Source organism: Setaria viridis, chromosome 6 (assembly GCF_005286985.2).
Source record: "Setaria viridis chromosome 6, Setaria_viridis_v4.0, whole genome shotgun sequence".
NCBI classification, from domain to species: Eukaryota; Viridiplantae; Streptophyta; class Magnoliopsida; order Poales; family Poaceae; genus Setaria; species Setaria viridis.
The window spans coordinates 22,649,872-22,668,700 of NC_048268.2; the positions used below are offsets into that span (position 1 = coordinate 22,649,872).

The 18,829-nt window shown below is 46.2% G+C and overlaps 1 protein-coding gene and 1 pseudogene across 1 annotated transcript; both read left to right on the plus strand.

The window, feature by feature from the left end:
- The first annotated feature begins 4,678 nt into the window (after positions 1–4,678).
- LOC117861226 (pirin-like protein) lies at positions 4,679–9,783 on the plus strand. The gene is made up of 8 exons (XM_034744749.2): positions 4,679–4,954; positions 5,209–5,349; positions 5,473–5,522; positions 6,029–6,067; positions 6,211–6,239; positions 6,356–6,418; positions 8,829–8,932; positions 9,029–9,783. The coding sequence occupies exons 1-8, from the start codon at positions 4,824–4,826 to the stop codon at positions 9,549–9,551; spliced, it is 1,080 nt and encodes a 359-aa protein (XP_034600640.1). The 5' UTR covers positions 4,679–4,823; the 3' UTR covers positions 9,552–9,783.
- Positions 9,784–9,932: 149 nt separating this feature from the next.
- Positions 9,933–12,186, plus strand: LOC117861225 (F-box protein At2g26160-like; annotated as a pseudogene).
- Positions 12,187–18,829: the final 6,643 nt, after the last annotated feature.

The following is an 18,829-nucleotide window of genomic DNA, read 5'->3' on the forward strand; positions in this document are numbered from 1 at the left end:
ATCAGGAAGTCTCGTGGGCTTTGAGTTCATACACTGCGACCTTTTGCCCCTGTTATGTTCACACGCTCAAGGGTATCCCAAGATTATACAACCACACATATATCATCGATCATGTACACATTTTGCTCGGTCCGTTAAGGAAATATGCTCCAAATTAAACGATGGAATTTTTTGAAAAACATGCACGGATCTTTATGTTTTGTAACGATTTGTGGGCACTTCGTGAATTCCTTGAAGTTACAAAATCTAGCCTTGTAACACCGTCCGTCCCCTTCCACCAACAGAAGTGTGAACTGCCTAAAACGGCTGTGAGTCTTTTCCGGTTCGGCCACTTTCGTTTTCACAGCCATATAGTATATCCTCTATCTCCCTTTCTGTCTTCTCTGTTTCGCATGTATTGGGGATTCCATACCTTTTGCCAATAAAGGCTTAGGTGATATAGCATCGTGCCTCGTGGACTGTTCACAGATATATTGCCATATAATGCATGACGTTGACAAAGACACTTGGCATATGGCCACTCGCGTAGAGACGACTCGTTGAAAATTAGGGTTAGCAATGTGACCATTTCTCGCCTTGTCGCAAGCGGCAAGACGGTGCATGGCCTATGACACAACTTTTCTAGCTTACCACAATGAGCACGGCAGAAGCACAATGTAGAAATTCGCTTGAAATGTTGTTTCTTTATTATTTATAGATTGGGTATGTACCCACTTGCATCCATGGCACTTTATATTTGTAGTGTTTAAGATCCTCGTGTCAGAAAGGTGGCTAGCTCCACGCACTGCCCAAATGATAATAAGAACTGACCGATTCAAATGCTGCACAAATGGACCAATCCATGAAAATATGTATGGGCGACACCTTTAACGGGTCAATTTGGAATTAGGAGCACTGCCTACACGAAAGCAGGGACAACTCAGCTGTTTGGTGAAAGGGAAGTGAGCATCCTACATTTTTGTTTACATTTTTTGGCCTAACTGCGTGAATACGCTGTCACACATTAATTCATACTGCCAAGTACTATGTTTCGCTAGTCGCTGTACTACAGTAGAGTCAAAAATAGAGTGACTGATCAGGTTTCAAATGTTTTTAGTTCATCTACTGCGACTTTTACCCCTATTGTGTTCACACGCTCAAGGGTGTCACAAGATTATACAACTGTATTGCCCATGTATACATTTTGCTCTCTGAATTAAGGAACTTTGCTTCAAATGGTGGAATTCCATAAAAAAAATCACGTGAATCATATTGCTTCATAAATATTTGTGAAACAAAAAAATTAACTATTGAATTCTAAAATTTTGGCTTGTTACTTTCTCCATCCCCTTCCATTAATTGAAAAGGTACAATTGTTTTTAAACATTGTTTCCTCTACCTTTTTTTATTTGGATGTTATAAATAAAAATTCATGCCATAAACTTTCAAAATCTTGAGCATTAATATGTTTCAAACTATCATGGTTCCTTGTAAAAATTCTAGAATACATCTTCTTAAAAATGCTTTCACCAAAATAAAATATTACTAGTAAATATATCCATAAAACGTAACGAAAAATTATTGGTCCAACTTGCACTTCTCTCTTTTCACTTTGCAGCTGGACTGTCTGCCAGAGGATAATAACGTCACAGAAGCAGTCATGCATATCAATCTAGTTCTGATGTATCAGTCTGTCATTTACTATGACTGCTTCTGGACGTAACTTAGCGCAGCGCTGAAAACCTTGCACCGGTTGTTCACACAGTGAAAGCTACCGACAGCCCAGCTCTAATGACCTAGAGCTTATTATATGGTACCCTTGATTCCATCGCAAGAAAATAGCTGCCATCACAAGAAAGTGAAGTAGTAATAAGCAGGTTCTTCGATTGTTCTTCGCCTACTTATCAAGTGTCCATGCGACCTTGCATGCTTAATGAATGCTTGAAAGAAAACGTACCAACAAATCTTGATTTCTTTTCAGCCAGTGCTAAGAAAATCTTTGCGATGACATAAGTTCGTTTCACACTAGGAGAACTTGGATACGGCATTTTTGTTTGTACATGTGATCCTCCTTTGTGAGGATTTAATTAGATGGTAGAGGACAGGTATGCGCACATCAATTATTTGTATATTGGAAGAACACATTCTTGGTTGTCCTAGTTGTGATTTGGAACTCCTATGCACATTATTGATTTGGATATCAGTGTGTTCACACCGAAGCAGGTTTACATATTCAGGTTGGCGTTGCTCAGCTGGCCTCTCCTTTTTATACTTATCTGAATCAAGTTGAAGTTTAGAGAGATTGGTAGCATGTATCCTTAAAATTATATTATCTAACTTGCCAAAGTACAATTCTTTTAGCCCTATTAAGTTGCATGCATCAACCAGAAGCCGATAGAATTCAAACTCGAGACCTTTGTCCGCTAATACCATATCGAGTTGCATGTAACAACTAATTCCACCTAAAATTTTAAGCCGATAGGAAAATATGGACAATACACTTATAGTTCAACAAACCTTGCTAATTTTTTAGCAGGCATTGTATTAAAAGCCAGCACAGTTAGTCTGATAAAAAATAGCAAAAACATAATTCTATCCAAAGAGCTAGCCCACCCCTGCCAACAAAACAAAACATCTAGTCACAGTAATAAGCTTTAAACTATCAAGGATAAACACAACTAAAGGGATCGATTCAATTTTGCATAAAAAGTATAGGCAATAAATCGGTGTTGCTCTTTATTCAAATGCACGAACTTGAAGGTTCTTGGAAAGAAGAATAGAAGTGGTGTTCTTGGTATGAACAGTTTCTACAGGAAGGAGGAAGAGTAGCAGTCGTACTAGCCGTAACCGGTTGGCGGGTTGCTGGCAAGCTCAGCTGGACTAACGAGCGACAACTAACCAACAAACACAGGCCTGTTCACACTATAGAAACTAGTAGTCCACGAATTGGACGTTGCTTTATCACTAGACACTCTCCCTCTATTTTCACAAATGCTCCATTTTCTTACATCCACCGGCAGGTGAGAGAAATCGATGCAAAGAATAGAACAGTTTCGTGCCCCTAATAATTTACACAAACATCACAGATGTCAGCTATAGGCGCCCGATCTGCCGTTGTTTGTCTTCATGAGAATGGCGTTCACTACACTATACTCCTATCTTACCTTGTGACGACCATCCACGATTCCTCTCACCATGACTTGGAGAGTTGGGACCAATCTATCCATACTCATCCTCGGCATCGATGGTGTTCACCAGAGTTGATAGCGAGGCCCGCCAAAGTGGTTTCTTAGGTCCTGTTATTAGGTCCTGCTCCTAGTAATAGTATATGTATGAACAGTTATTGAAGGATTAAAGAAAAAGGAATAAAAGAAGAGCAGCACTAAGCTGTACCGGATAAAGTAGTACCTACCCATAAAAGATTCGGCACGTAGTCCCTCCGTTTCAAATTGTAGATCATTTTAGTTTTTTAGTTAAAACAATCTACAATTTGGAACGGAGCAAGTATAACTCAGTTGGACCGATCTGGTTTGGCTCCAACCTAACTTGCAAACAACCAACGGAGACAAACAAAATAAGTCCGTTCATACTACAACACCAGCGACAGCAAGATGACTTTCAACATACTGCCCACATCTTTTGGCACCTTGCTTTCAAACTACTTATGAAGCATGGAAGGGGACATGGGGGGTTTAAAACCGTTCATTTCCCTCCAAAATGCATGAAGTTCCACACAACCACTCTCTCGCGTTCCCAAGTAGGGAAGCAAGTGGGTATACAATGACTTTTTTTGTCAGCTAATTAATTACATGACATACCATTTTAGTTTATCACTCTAATAATAACATGGAATGTCATTAGTTCATTTTAACGAACTTTTTTAGTCCATCCAGTGACTAAAACAATTTTGAGATTGCTTCCATATTCCAAAGACAATGAGGTTATGTGCGATATGTTTACTTCTTCCACCATTCTATTCTCTTGCTTTTTATGCATGCACATATATACTTTATGCATCCCAAGCAAAAATACATTTCATAAAAATAAGGATTCCTTATTTTTATGAAATAGGAGGAGCTGAGTTTCTCGTACCTATTAATATATCATTTTAAAAAAAAAGAGTTTACACATGGAACATAACTAAAGAGAACAAAAAAGATGGGAGAAGGAAAAAGCAAGAGAGCTACTGCATACTGTCCAGCCCATCCTCTAATTAGTTGGGAAAAAATGACTTTCCCTTGAAGAAAAGGTCTTACAACAAGTTACAGTGGACATCTGCAAAACTCGGGAGGAGAAATGGCTTTTTCTCGACCCCGTACACGTGATCCCACTCGCCGACGACATCTCTCACCGCCACGGTGGGTCCGCTGCCCGAGAACATACCCAAGTCTGGTGGAGTCGCACTCGCACGCACGTTCGCACGGCCTAATCACGAGAGGCGATGCTGCTGCCGCGACAAACCCCGCGTTCACACTTCACACATGCAGGACAGAGTGCACGGGAGCTCTCTCGGCGGCGGCGGGGCCCACCCCGCATCGCGTACAAGACGCGCCCACACCACACATGCAGCGCAGCAGAGGGAGTACGCAACCACCGGGCATGGGCCGCCCGGGCCCCACCCGCGGCGGGGCGTTCACACCTCTTGTCTTCACGCCCCCCTCAGCTTCCGGTTGACGCGATCCCCTCCGCCTGCTCTCGCGCCGCGGGTATTTAAACGCCGGCCGGGGCGACGACCAGCGCCACAGCCACCACCGCCGTGCCTCCATTGCTCATTGAATTTGCTCCACGTGGCGGCCGGCGCAGCAATTGTTTCGTCCGTACACACACCCGTATCCTCCGCCGCCATGTCTGCCGCTACAGCTTGCATGCCCCTGGTCCCTCCTGTCCATGGATCGGCCGGGCCGGCAATGGCGGCCGCCGCGGTCGTCGTCGAGAGGCGGCATCCCGGTCCCGCGGAGGCTGTCAAGATTGAGAGGTAAGCGCACGTGCACGAATACCTTTGCTTGATGATTAACCAACTCTCTTTCTCGATCGATCGGCTCCTCGCTGCAGCCGGCGTACACATGTTCGGCTTGCCGCCGGCCAGCTCCTCCTGTGCCTCTTCTTTGAAATGTCATCTCCCTTTTGCAAATCATCTTTCTTTTGCGTATACATATAGACAGTGAATTATCACCATGTGTGTGTTTTCTATACCTGAGCTGATGGGACCATATATACATGTCCGATCAGCCATGGCACCGAGGAGCTGCGTCGTCCCGAGGACGACGACGACGGCGACGTGATGAACGAACCGCGGGCGGTGGTCCGGACACTGACGTGCGAGCGAAAGCCCTACGTGGAGGGCTTTGCGCTCTGGCGGAGCATCGGCAGGTGACAATATATTCTTGAGTGTTCCTGGAGCTCGTTTGCGATAATCCTGATGTTATAGTCAGAAACTTCCTTTAGGAGCTGAATAATTAGATCATTAACCGCGCTAACTGTTCCTTGCTGCAGGCCTGAGCTGCCGGAGTTGGATCCTATCCTGTCCTTCGACGAGTTCGAGTGTACGTCAATTAACATCACAATTATCCCGGCTTATGCTTATGCAGTCAAGATCATGTTTTTTTTTTCCCATCTGTTTATACATCAAGACGATATTGACGTGTACCGGCCATCTCTGTTCTTGTATACAAAGCAAAAATGGCAACTGATAAAGTGGCTTTTAATTTAACATGTCTTGATATGTACTCCCTCCGATCCAAATTGTATGTCGTTTTGATTTTTCTAGGTTCATAGATATTATTATGCACCTAGACATACACTATATCTATGGACTAAAAAAAGCTAAAATGACCTGCAATTTGGAACGGAGGGAATACCAAACTTACTCTACTCTATCAAAAGTCTAGCTGGCCATTTTTTGAGGAATTGAAAAACGCCCCCCTTGAACTTGAAGGGAAACACATAAAAGTCTTAATTTCTGTCATGGATAAACTTAAATATGAATTATATATAGTTGATACGTAATTCATTCACACCTTTCTTTTTTTCCCTTCCTTTGTTTTTTCAGTTTCTGCGCCAGCTGGCTTTACTGATCATCCCCACAGAGGTTAATATATTTCCTTCGACTTCATCAATACTTTTTTTTTTGCAAATAATACAATCAATAATCATTTTATAATGTACCAAAATAATCATTTCTAATCTGAGTTTTTGTTTTTTTTTCCTTTATTGTTTCTTGCTTTATCTCAGGATTTGAGAACGTCACCTATATGCTCGAGGTACGAGTTCATACAATTTTCTTATGATCCTTACGAACCGTACTTATGATGTTGTGAGGTTGATTTAATTTGTAAATTGCACTGACAAAATGTTTTCCCACACCTGTTGCTTTCAGGGAGGTGTCAGTTACCATGACTTTTCAGGACACAAGGGCACCATCAACACAGGAGATGTTCAGGTTAGGTCTCCCATCACAGCAGCATGCAACACACACAGATTATATTAAGAGAATTTTCTAAAATATCCTTGTAGAATGAGCTGTCAGACATAAATATATTTATTCTTCTATAGTAGTGCTCCTTGGACGGTCCCTGTTCAGTCCTAACGAACAGAAGAGCTCACTAGGAGGTGGTAAACACAATTTTCTAAATTTCACTAGCCTATTAGCTCATGGTTTCTTGTGACTACGCAGTCAGATAAAACACAGATTAATTACAAGGGAAAGTGGACAAAAACATAATAGAGAGTTGTCTTAAAAACAGCTAGGAATTAACTACCCTCACCTCCACTACCTCCACTTTAAGGTTAAGGGTTATATTGTGCAAACCAAACTCTCTGCACATACTCTCTTCGTTTCAAATTATAGATCGTTTTAACTTTCTTGTATTATACATCTAAATATTGAGTGTATCTAAGAGCAACAAAAACCAGATCTTTTCTTCGATCTACTTTGGGGACCGAGGGAAAAAAACACTCCAGCAAGGCAGCAAGGCCTGCTCGAGCCGGGAGGCTTCCAAATCCCTGCTCCGACCCCTTCTCCCGGATGGCTAGAGAGGCCCCTTCTTTTCTTCTTTTCTGTTCCTTCGGTTTCCCCTCCCCTCCCGCTCGCGCGCCGGCTCGGACTGCCGCCTCCGCGCACAGGGCGCAAACGCCACCGCCGCCGCTTCGCACCACCGGCCGGATCCCGTGCTTCCCATCCCCGTTACGACCTCTCCATGCGTCGCCGCCTCATCCCTGCACCATCTCGACGAATCCATCTGCGCCGCGGTCCTCTCGTCTCCCGCCCAGGCGCCACCGTCTTCCCGTCGAATCCATCCATGGACGGTCAAATCCGCCCGCGTCTGGCCACATCCAGCATCGTCGCCTCCTTCCCACCATCCGCAAGCAGCTTTCACGACCCCTCCGCCGCCTGACCCCGCGCAGCCGTGCCGAATCCGCCGGCCGCTTGTACTCCACGTGCGCCATGCGCATGGGAGTCGGAGGAGAAGCTGGAAGCCGCAAGGGCCAGATCCGGCCAGGACGCCCCTTCCTCGCCTGCCAGACGACGATAGCGGCCCTTCCTGCCAGCTGCCGTGGGAGGAGGCGGAGGGGAAAGAGGGCAGAGCAGGGAAAATCCCCCCGCCAGCACCTCGAGCTCACGGCCAAATTCGCTGGCGGCAGGGCAGGAGCGAGAGAAGAAGATGTGGGAGAGAAGAGAGAAAGGTGGGGACGGCGCCGGGGACCTTGGGCTCCTCCGCCGGAGCACTCACCGTCCTTGCCGTGGCCGAGCTCCTCCACGGCGGTGAGCTGCTGGGCTTGGCACGCAAGGGGGTTGACGGGCAGCGGCGGGGAGCTCCAGGAACAGGGACGGGGCGACGGAGCAGCGCCGCCGTCCTCTTGTGCTCGGGAGAAATAGGAGAGGGCGGCCGGGGATGGGAGGAGAGAAGAGCAGGACCCACATGTCATATGATAGCAGGGGAGGGATCATTGCTGGAGTTGCAGGTTAAATTCTGAGCTTAGAGAAGTAAGGGCATCGAGTGGGGTGGGGGTATCGTAACAAACTTTATGAATTTAATAAAGTTAAAATGATCTATACTAAATTGGAAAAGGGAATGTAAATTGCTCGTCCATAATAGTGTGAATTGCATGATTATGTGGAAAAGCAGCGCAGCTAAATGTTTACCGGATACCCTATAAAAGAAGCACATGCATATGCTTGCTTTGTGAAAGGGACAGGTGCCCCAGTCCATGCAAAGCGGACATGCTGCATCTCCGGCTCCTGTCAAAAATCCAGCGTTCAAAGGTAGGCCTAGTAGCACTAGCACCGTAGCACGTGACACAGATGCAGTCAGAGCCCAGTCATGACTCATGAGAAGCTAGCGCCGCATAGAACTGGTCAGACAGTACGTGCGCGCTAATATAATGCATGGTGAGAGAGTTGACAGTAACACCTCCACTTTAAGGTCAAGGGTTATATTGTGCAAACCAAACTCTCTGCTCATATACTACTTAAATTGGAGAAGTGAATGTAAATTGCTTGTCCGTCCATAATAGCTTAGTGTGAATTGCATGATTCTGTAGAAAATGCAACGCAGCTAAATGTTTACCAGATACCCTATAAAATTAAAGAAGCACATCCATATGCTTTGCTTGTGAAAGGGACAGGTGCCCCAGTCCATGCAAACCGGATGCTGCATCTCCGGCTCCTTTGACACAACATGGAGCATTAAAAGTAGGCGTAGTAGCACTAGAGCACCGATCACCATGAGCATTGAGCCGCAGTCAGAGTCCACTCATGTAAAGGTAGCGCGCATGGAAGAATTGGTCAGCGAGAGAGAGAGAGTTGACATGTAATCGTCAACTGACCCGGCGTGTGTTCGATCGTGCAGTGGCTGACGGCGGGGCGCGGCGTCGTGCACGCGGAGGTGCCCGGCGGCGAGGGCGTGCAGCGGGGCATCAACATCTGGATCAACCTCGCCGCCGAGGACAAGATGTACGTGTCCATGTCGCCATGCTCTCACTGCGAATTCATCTCGTTCTGTTTGGGGGAGTTGCTAATTAATCAGCTGAGCTGCTGGCGTACGTGCAGGGTGGAGCCGATGTACCAGGACCTGGCGAGCCACGCCATCCCCACCGCCGCAGCCGAGAACGACGGCGGCGTCTCCGTCAAGGTCATCGCGGGCGAGTGCCTGGGCGCGCGCTCCCCGCTGCGGCCCCGCACCCCGGCGCTGTGCCTCGACGTCGCCCTGCGCCCCGGCGCGTGCCTGCGCCAGCCCGTCCCGCGCAGCTGGAACGCGTGCGCCTACGTCATCGGCGGCGAGGCCGTCTTCCCCGGCGACGAAGGCGCCTCCGCTGGGGCGCGCACGCTCGTCGTGTTCGGCGGTGACGGCGACGGCGTCGACGTGCGGGCCGAGGCGGCGGGCGCCGGAGCGAGGATCATGCTGGTGGCGGCGCGGCCGCACGGCGAGGCGGTGGTGCGGGACGGGCCCTTCGTCATGAACACCAGGGAGGAGGTGGAGCAGGCGCGGGAGGACTTCCGCCACCGCCGCAACGGCTTCGAGATGGCCGATGGCTGGACCTCCGACCACGCCGCCACCGCCGCGGCGCGTTGATACTCTAGGCATCAAGGCATGGGTAGTTGTGGATTTTGCCACACGAAAAATGTCCGTGTAGCATAGAAATAGTGCTTGTATTAAGAGTATGATCAAGGGATCAATGTTCACGGCATGGCCGCATGGGTGCCATGGATTAGAACTTTAAGATTCCTGTGTGCGTCCCAGTTGTCTTGAAGTGAACTGTAGAATGATCTGGCACTAACGGAAAAGGTTCGAAAGTTCAGCAAAATTCTAAGAATTATAGTCTTCTCAACCTAAGAAAATTTTAGCAAAAAAGTTACCAGCGTTGGTTTTTTTGAGCAAACTCCTGTCACTGACTTGGTCTTTCTCTGCCACTCAACCGAAACGATCAATAGAATCAAACTATCAACTATGCAAGATTTTCAATCAATTTGATGCATAAACTCTTTATTTGCAAGCCAAGGGAAATTGTTTGCCTTTCGTCCCGTGGCAAAATTTGTCAATCTCAAGAGATATGTTGGCCTAGTTTTCCTGAGGTGCTAATGGCGATATGATGAGCATAATGTGAGTGTGAATTCATAAGATTTTACAATGGTACGGAGGAAACATAAATTACTCCTATCATCCTATGGTAATAATAATCTAGGAAACTAGATCATTAGATTGATGTTCATTCCAACAAGAGAGGGACTTGTTACAATTTCATATACACCAATAGGACGAACTACGAAGTATAAAATGGCATCGACATCAAGTTGATCTCCTAGGTGTCAAACGATTTATAGCGAATACAAATCACAACATGCCCTATTTTGATAAGGATAGTACTCGGATATCATGGATTCATGGACAATGTCTTACAGCTCTACCAAGACCAAACAACTACTATCTCGCTGCTGATTGGAGGATGCAAGGGAGATGCGACTCATGCTGAAAGTTTCCTTTTAGGTCACTGGGCTGAATAGTCGTGTTTATTTTCTTCATGGGCCGATGAATGTATTCCGTTTGGGCCCTAGGCCTATTAAGAGAAGGAAATAGTTCTCACGACAGCCACAGCCCCCACGAGCTTCACAGGTCACCACCAGCAATTCGTCCTCAGTTCAGCCGCACCTCCTCCTCAGCCGGCCGCCAGACGCCGCGGCGTCGCCCCAGCTCCAGGCCTCCTTCGCCAGCGGCGCGCGGTGCGAGCTTCAGCGGTTCAGGCTCCAGGTACGGCGAGTGCTCCTCGATCCGTCTCAAACCTCACGATCGAATTGGATTTGGATTGACGAATTCGTTGTTGGTACGAGGAACAGCAGGTGGCGATGGTGGCGCTACCGTCGTCGTGGGAGAATCTGCCGCCGGACCTTCTGGACCTCGTGCTCCATCTCCTGCCGTCCCTCGCCGACCGTGTTCGCCTCCGCGCCGTCTGCCGTCCCTGGCGCGCCGCCGCCCAGCGGAAGCCGCGGCTGCCCCCGCCGCTCCCGTGTCTTGCGCTCCGCGACGGGACCCTCGTCGACCTCCAAGGCGCTCCGGTCCGCTGCGCGCCCATCCTCCGCGAGCGCGTCTTCCGCTACCTCGCCGTCGATGACCTGGCCTTCCTCGTGCACGACGACGGCGCCTGCTCCCTGACGAACCCTCTCTCTGGTTTCACGCTCCCTCTCCCGCAGCTGCTCCCCGCCTTGCGCAGGGCGCTCGGAGTCTCAATGCTACAAGCAATCTAACATCCTAAAGACGCACGGCAAGGGATCCTGTCCTCGCCGCTCGATTCAACACCAGATCCCTTCATTGCCATCATAATCATGGAAGGATACGGCATTGCTGTCTCTGCTTGCAAGCAACTGGATGCCATCAGCGCAATGATACCAGACCCACAGAGGACTCGTAGCACTCGAAGAATCTATGACATCGCCTTCTTTAATGGGAAGCTCTACGCCATCACCGAGTATGATGGGCTTCAAGCCTTGGAGCTTGATGTTGGACGACTTCACGAGCCAAATTCGTCATCGAGGTTTCATAAGTGCATTGCTGAGGACCCCAAGCAGCAGCGAATATACAGAGCCACGGATGATATTGATTACTTGGTCCTACGATACTTAGTAGAATGCAGTGGTAAGCTGTTGATGATAAGGCGGTGGATGAGCTTTCCACATGAAGCTCGGGTTGGAGACCATGACAGAACTTCCTGGTTTGAGGTCTTTGAGACAGACCTCGCCACCGTCCCTGGCCGATGGATCAATGTCGATAGCTTGGATGGGCTGGCAATCTTCCTTAATTCAGAATGCTCAAAGTCAGTCCTTGCTAGCAAGTGTGCAGGCGGAGTTCAAGAGGATTGCATCTATTTTATGCATAGGGTTTTCGACAATCCATCTATGCAGTATTTTGGTCCATGTGTGAACCCTCTTGGTGATTCAGGTGTGTGCAACATGAGAGATGGTAATATCACTCCATTGCTTCCAGAGGCTGTGATGACTGAGTTGCGGTGCAAACAGCAGTATCTAACTTGGTTCTTCCCCACCGGTTCATAACTTCTTTCTCATCTTACATGGTCGTTTGGTTATGGAATATTGCTATGCTTTATGTCTACCTCCTTTCTTATTGTTGCTATTCAATTGAAACATCAGTTGAACTGAACAATGTAAAATTTATAATCCCCTTTGAAGATGAAACTTTTCTTTGCATGCTATTGAAATTAGTTGCGTTCCAGGTCAATGTTTGGTTCTTTCCAGTTGATGTGTTACTTTTTTCTTAGTTTCACAAGTTGCTTGCATTTGTAACGCGAAAGGGTACCTGATGGGTTTCTATATGTATTTGTTTGTCCTCTGGGGTTGAATCTGCATTGTGCTGGTGTTACGAGGAAAAAAATGCATTTTGCTGATGATGCACTTTTCTTACTAGATATTGTGACTAGATACTGTGTTGTTGATGTGAGTGGTTGATCTTTGATTTGAGCAGTTTACTTTGTTGATGATTACTTCATATGTGTGTGATTTCGTTCCTATTATCATTGTTCTTTTTTCAAACAATGTATTAGCATTGTTCTTGATCATATGAGGCCAATATTTGAATCTCAAGGGTGTAAGATCAACTGTTTTCCTATATTTGGGAGTTCCCCTTCCGTATAATGAACTTAGGAAAGTGAACTGACAGCTCCGTAGCATTTCTAGTAAAGTAACAATGATAGGTAGATGTTGGATGTGTCAGAAGTTTGGTTTGCTGCAATCTGAAATAAGCCCCCTTTTTTTTTCTTGAACGGAAATTTACCCTTTTCTACGGAAATCTTTGAACTCATAACAGACATAGAATATGTGGTGGGAAGTAGTGAGCAACTGTGTATTGCTGAGCCTTTTCATTTCAATGATGAAGAGTTGTATGTTAATTCATCCTGTGTGTATAATCCATAATGTTTATTCTCTTTGCCCTGATGTTGTTGTGCCTCCTGTTTCGGCATTGGTTGTATTGTGTCCCTACTCGCCTATCTGTTTAGTTGAGAGGCAAATTGCTTAGGAGACCTTTCTGTTGGTAGAAATAATATACTCCCTCTGTTCCAAATTATAGGTCATTTTAAATTTTTTATTTCATACCTTTTACTATGCATCTAGAAATAATATATATGTATCTACGTATGAATGTTAAAAAGTTAAAACTAATTATAATTTGGAATGAAGGGAGTATTATGCATAACTTTTTTGCCAGCTGCTAATTTTATTTGAATATCTGAAGCATTTAGGAGACAGATAGACTTAACTAGGTGGTTATATGTAGCACGAAGTATATATAGTATTAAACATGGTTTCTTCTGTTTATTAACCATTTGGATAGTGATGAGATTCAAGACCTATTTCCCGGTTCGCCCACAGGAAAAAAAGAATTCATATCTCTGTTATAAACCTTCAAAATACCATGCTAACTTACTAAGACTACCCACATTATAGTTGATGTTGAAAAATTATGTCTTCTCCACCTCAAGCCAAGGTTCAGAACACTTTATCGCACACAGCATTCAGCATGGATACCCAAGTGCATGTGGATTAACTCGTCAGAACAACTTCCTTCACTATCCTTTTTCACGTGAGAAATAATCGTGCACGTACTCCCTCTCCCTTCCTGTCAACATCAGCGCCCTTGCGAAAATTCTCACGAATCGATCTCGCTCCCCTCCCTCAAAATCCTGAATCCATGCCATGCCATTTCTCCTCCATGGATCTAGTGGAGTTGACGGTGAGGGTGCAACTTGAAGTATGGGGCCGGCGTGACTGGATTTTTTTAACCTTTTTAAGGTATTTTTAAAAATAATCCCTCCCCAACTTTATCTGCACGGCCTGACCCTTTGGCAGTGGCGCTGCAGTTAGCTGCTGCCGCGCCACATGCAGTGCACAACAGCGCTGCCACGCCAGCGCGTCGCTGATTGGGTGAGCCACTGCCGCGCCACATGCGCTGGCGCGATAAGCTTCAAGTCTTGACAGGTGTGCTGGGCCTTCCTCCTCTCTTCCTCCTCCTCTAATCCGACCCAAGCCGCCCTCCTTTGCTCGCCGCCGGCCACCCCCCCCCATCCAGTGATTTGGGGTTAGGAAAAGTGGGGGGGAATTGATCCCCGCGTCGTTGGGAAAGTATCCTCCACTTTTTTCCTTCTTTTACCATTCCATTTAGTAGACCGAAGGGTGTCTAGGTGAACTAGGTTTAGGATTTTGTTTTGAAGTTTTCATGATTTACAAGTTTGTTATGTAGTAATGAATGCTTAGTTCATACGCAGTCAACTCTCTGCCCGCGATTATAACGTGTAGAAGTAGTTGCATGCATCGATTTTTATAGTTGTTGATGTCTTTGTATAGTGTAAATGGCATGTGTAGGTTTATTTGTCTAATATGTTGAATTAATGTAGTTTGTTGTTGTTGTTCATAGTAAATGAGCTATATTTGGTATGCCACAGTCTTTGTATTTTGTAGATGGATCATTTAGTTCATATATTTCATGGTGGGATTGTGAAAGAGAATGGGGAGTTTGAGAATATGAATGAGGTAGTGGAATTGTTCGATGTTCATCCAAGTTTTAAAGATTTAGTTGACCGTGCAAAGACAAAGTATGGATGTGGAGTGGATGAGATAACATTGAGAGACTGTTTTGATTGTGCGAAAGCTAGACGTCATTATGTTCTCATGGATTTGACATCCGAGTCTAATTGGAAGCAATATAAGGAAGTAGTTGAGCATGATAATGTCGTATGTTTGGAGGTGGTAGTTGATATTTGTCGTAGGCCTAGCATAAATGTTACCTTGAGAGATGAAGTCCGGTTAGTGGTTGAGAATGGTACCCAAGAGTCAACAATTTCACATCATGGTTTAGGTGAAACCCAATCTGATTTTGGCTTGGCCATTGTGAATGATGATTTTGATAATGATACTTTTGAGCAGGAAGAAGCAAATATAGATTATGATGATATATCTCTAGGTTCCGAAAATGATGACTTTGAGGAGGAGAATGGGGCAGAAGATGTTCAGGCCAACGCACATGAGATGTAGTAGTTAGAGATAGGCTTGAATGGGAGGAGGAGGAGTCACAATCTGAGGAGAATGGGCCTGAATTTGAGGAGGAGGAGGAGTCACAATCTGAGGAGGATGGGCCGCAGGTCAACACTACAACTGTGCAAGATGTAGAGGACATTGGTCCTGTGGACGAATGTTATTCTTACACCCCAATGAGTTCACTTGTTGAAGGAATATCATGTTGAACTCCCATCCATTCCCAATGCTAAGGACATAAGCATGGTCCACAAAGTCATATGTGAATCTACTATGGTGACTTGGGAAGGGATATGCTATAGTGAGAATCCAATGATTAAGAAGGGAATGAAGTTCAACAATCTTGAGGAGCTCAAGTTTTTCTTGGCTGACTATGTAGTGAGGTCACATAGGCCTTTCAGTGTAGTTCACTCAGACAAGAACCTAAGGTATGATGTTATGTGCAAGCAAGGATGCATGTGGTGTGTATGGTTGCACCTAATTTGATGCACAGGACAATGGAGGACTTCAAATGTTGTGCAACCTCGTACTTTCCGTTCTTCTCAGCCGAAACGAGTGCACGCGCAGTGCACAACTTTCTACCTTGGGCGGCGCATCCTAGGCATTGTCCGCGCGGACAGCAAGACATCGGTGTCATGTCTCGTGGAGTCCATATTTGCCTTTAGTGGATACCGTGTCAAGTATTAAAAGGCATGGCGGGCGAAACAACACGCCGTTGCACTGCTTTGGGGAGACTTGAAGGAGTTGTATGGCATGATTCCTAGGGTCCTCACCGCTATGGCCTACTACAATCCCAGGATTAAATGGTTCCCTCACACGTTCAACACGATGCAAACTGACAATGGTGTTTATAAGCACGTCCTTCAAAGGGTTTTTTTTGTCCTTCACACAATGCCGCGTGTCTTTCCAACATTGTCGTTCGGTGATACTTGTTGATGCTACATTCTTGACTGGGAAGTATTAGGGTACATGAATGATGGTTGTTGCTGTTGATCCAAAACAACAGCTTGTGCCTCTAGCTTTTGCCTTGGCCGAGAGTGAGAACAATGGCAGTTGGTCATGGTTCATGAAATTTGTTCGCCGATATGTACTTAGACCGTCATGGGAAGTATGTATGATCTTAGATCATCACTATGTCCTCCTAAATTGTGCGAACGACCACATGGATGGCTTTCCACCGCTTGTGCATAGGTGGTGCACGAGGCACTTTGCCTCCAATATGTGGTGTCACCAAAAGAACAAGGAAGTAATTGGAAAGTTGAAGGTTTTATGCATGGTACATACGGAAAAAGAATTTGATGAGAAGTTAGCAGACCTAGTGAAGGGCTTGAACGATGAGGCTAAACAATGTTTGAAGGATGAAATGGAGGATAAGCACAAATAGGCGCAGGCTTTCGATGAGAGAGGGATGCGTTATGGTATTATGACCACAAACTATTCGGAATCCTTAAACAAAGTTTTCAAAGGCATCTGACCTGTAGAGAGCGGGCTTTCTAAACATTGCTCAGGTAGTTGCTGGGGGCCTTCCTCCGATGGACAGACCCTTACTGACTGCCCTGGTTGACCGATGGCGTCCAGAGACTCACACGTTCCACCTCCCATGCAGGGAGTGTTGGGATACGAGGTAGGCTACACTAGCGCAAATCAAAATTTCTACCGCGTAAAACCAGGAAGAACTGCCGTATAAGGATCACGGGATTACCACTCGACGCACTACTGGTGCGGAAGATGTAGATATGCGTCGATGCAGTGAAGACGATCACGTAGTCGTACGTAGTCGATCAACGTAGTCGTACGTAGTCGATCACGTCAACGTCCAGCAGCTCCTCAGCAGCTCGTCCACGTGCAGCAAGATCGCCTCCCGTGCCGCGGCTCGTCGTGGGTCGTCGTCGGCTCGTCGGCGGCTTGTCCAAGTGCTGCAGGCGCAACACCTCCAAGGTATCCACATGTGCAGAGAGGAAGCGTCGCAAGCTGGATTGCTAGATCCGTGAGTTGCAACAGGCGAGGGCGTGGGAGGCGTGGCAGGTGTGTTTCACCAAAAGGTGTGGACCCTAGGGCTCCCCCAGCCCTCTATTTATAGAGGTTCCTAACGGGCCTCTAGGTCCGAGGCCCATTAGTACTTCTAAACCTAATCCAACTCGGATCAGATCCGAATTGGGCTTTCAGCCCCTTAAGTGTGTGACCCTATGGGTTCGGATACGTATAGACATGGCCCGAGTACTCCTACTCGGCCCAATAGTCGGTAGCGGCCTCTAGCAAGACGTGCCAACTCCTATACGCACACGAAGATCATATCAGACGAACCATCACAACATAATATACATGCTATTCCCTTTGCCTCACGATATTTGGTCTAGCTTCAAGCTGACCGCTCTTTCTCGATCCTGTGATCCGGAATCCCTTTGTAGGTTAACTCTTAACCGTACGTAGCATGGCCATGCATTTTCGGATCCGATCACTCGAGGGGTCCAGAGATATCACTCTCAATCAGAGAGGGGCAAATCCCATCTTGATTGACCATGTCTCATAGCATGCTTCTTGACAAACCCGAAAGCTACCTTTATAACTACCCTGTTACGGCGTAGCGTTTGATAGCCCCTAAGTAGGTCGATCCACATCTAGAATACATGCGACAATCTCAGGTCTAAGGACAAAGCGTATATGTTGTTTAAAGAGAGAACTACTTCTCATGTTGGGTCAGTCCTAGCACATGTCTCCAGATGTGCCCACATTATTAGTTCAACATCTCCATGTCCATGACTTGTGAAACATAGTCATCAACTAATACATGTGCTAGTCTAATATTCATGTGTGTCCTCACATGAACTCCGACTAGGGACAACTTTAGAATAACCATACAAGAAAAAGTTTCACATACAATTCACATAATTGCAAATCAATTCAAGTAGCCTTTAATGGATATTCAATGAACACAATATACAAATCATGGATACAAATGGAATATCATCATCTCTATGATTGCCTCTAGGGCATACCTCCAACAGTCTCCCACTTGCACTAGAGTCAATCTAGAAGGTACCTAATACCCATAGCTCTTACATGCGCATCATGCTTAGCCTGCGGGAGTGGTTTCGTCAACGGATCAGAAATGTTCAGATCCGTGTGTATTTTGCATATCTTGATCTCACCCCGGTTAACGAAGTCTCGAATGAGATGAAATCGCCGCATTACATGTTTGTTCTTCTGGTGGTTCCTTGGCTCCTTTGCTTGCGCAATTGCCCCATTATTATCACAGTAGAGATTCAATGGGCTGGACGCATTCGGGAACACACCAAGCTCAATGAGGAAATTCCTTATCCAAACACCTTCCTTCGCGGCTTCCGAAGCCGCGATGTACTCGGCTTCTGTCGTAGAATCGGCCACCGTCTCCTGCTTGGAACTCTTCCAACTAACAGCACCACCATTTAGCGTGAACAAAAATCCTGATTGTGACTTTGAATCATCTCTGTCGGTTTGGAAACTAGCATCGGTGTAACCTGTTACAATGAGCTCCTCCTCACCTCCATAGACGAGGAACATATCTTTAGTCCTTCTCAAGTACTTAAGAATATTTTTCACCGCTGTCCAGTGACTCTCACCTGGATCAGATTGGTGTCTGCTTGTCATACTTAGCGCATATGAAACATCTGGGTGAGTACTTATCATTGCATACATGATAGATCCAATAGCCGAGGCATATGGTACTCTACTCATGCGATCCCGCTCATCAGCAGTCGAAGGACACTGAGTCTTGCTGAGATGTATGCCATGTGACATAGGCAAAAACCCTTTCTTTGCCTCTTCCATGCTGAACCG

Bases quoted from the DNA above. Each gene is read 5' to 3' on its own strand.
- LOC117861226 (XM_034744749.2), top strand. From the start codon at position 4,824: ATGTCTGCCGCTACAGCTTGCATGCCCCTGGTCCCTCCTGTCCATGGA. The intron at 5,350-5,472 runs GTGACAATATAT...TCCTTGCTGCAG, and splicing joins CTCTGGCGGAGCATCGGCAG to GCCTGAGCTGCCGGAGTTGG. The intron at 6,068-6,210 runs GTTAATATATTT...GCTTTATCTCAG, and splicing joins TACTGATCATCCCCACAGAG to GATTTGAGAACGTCACCTAT.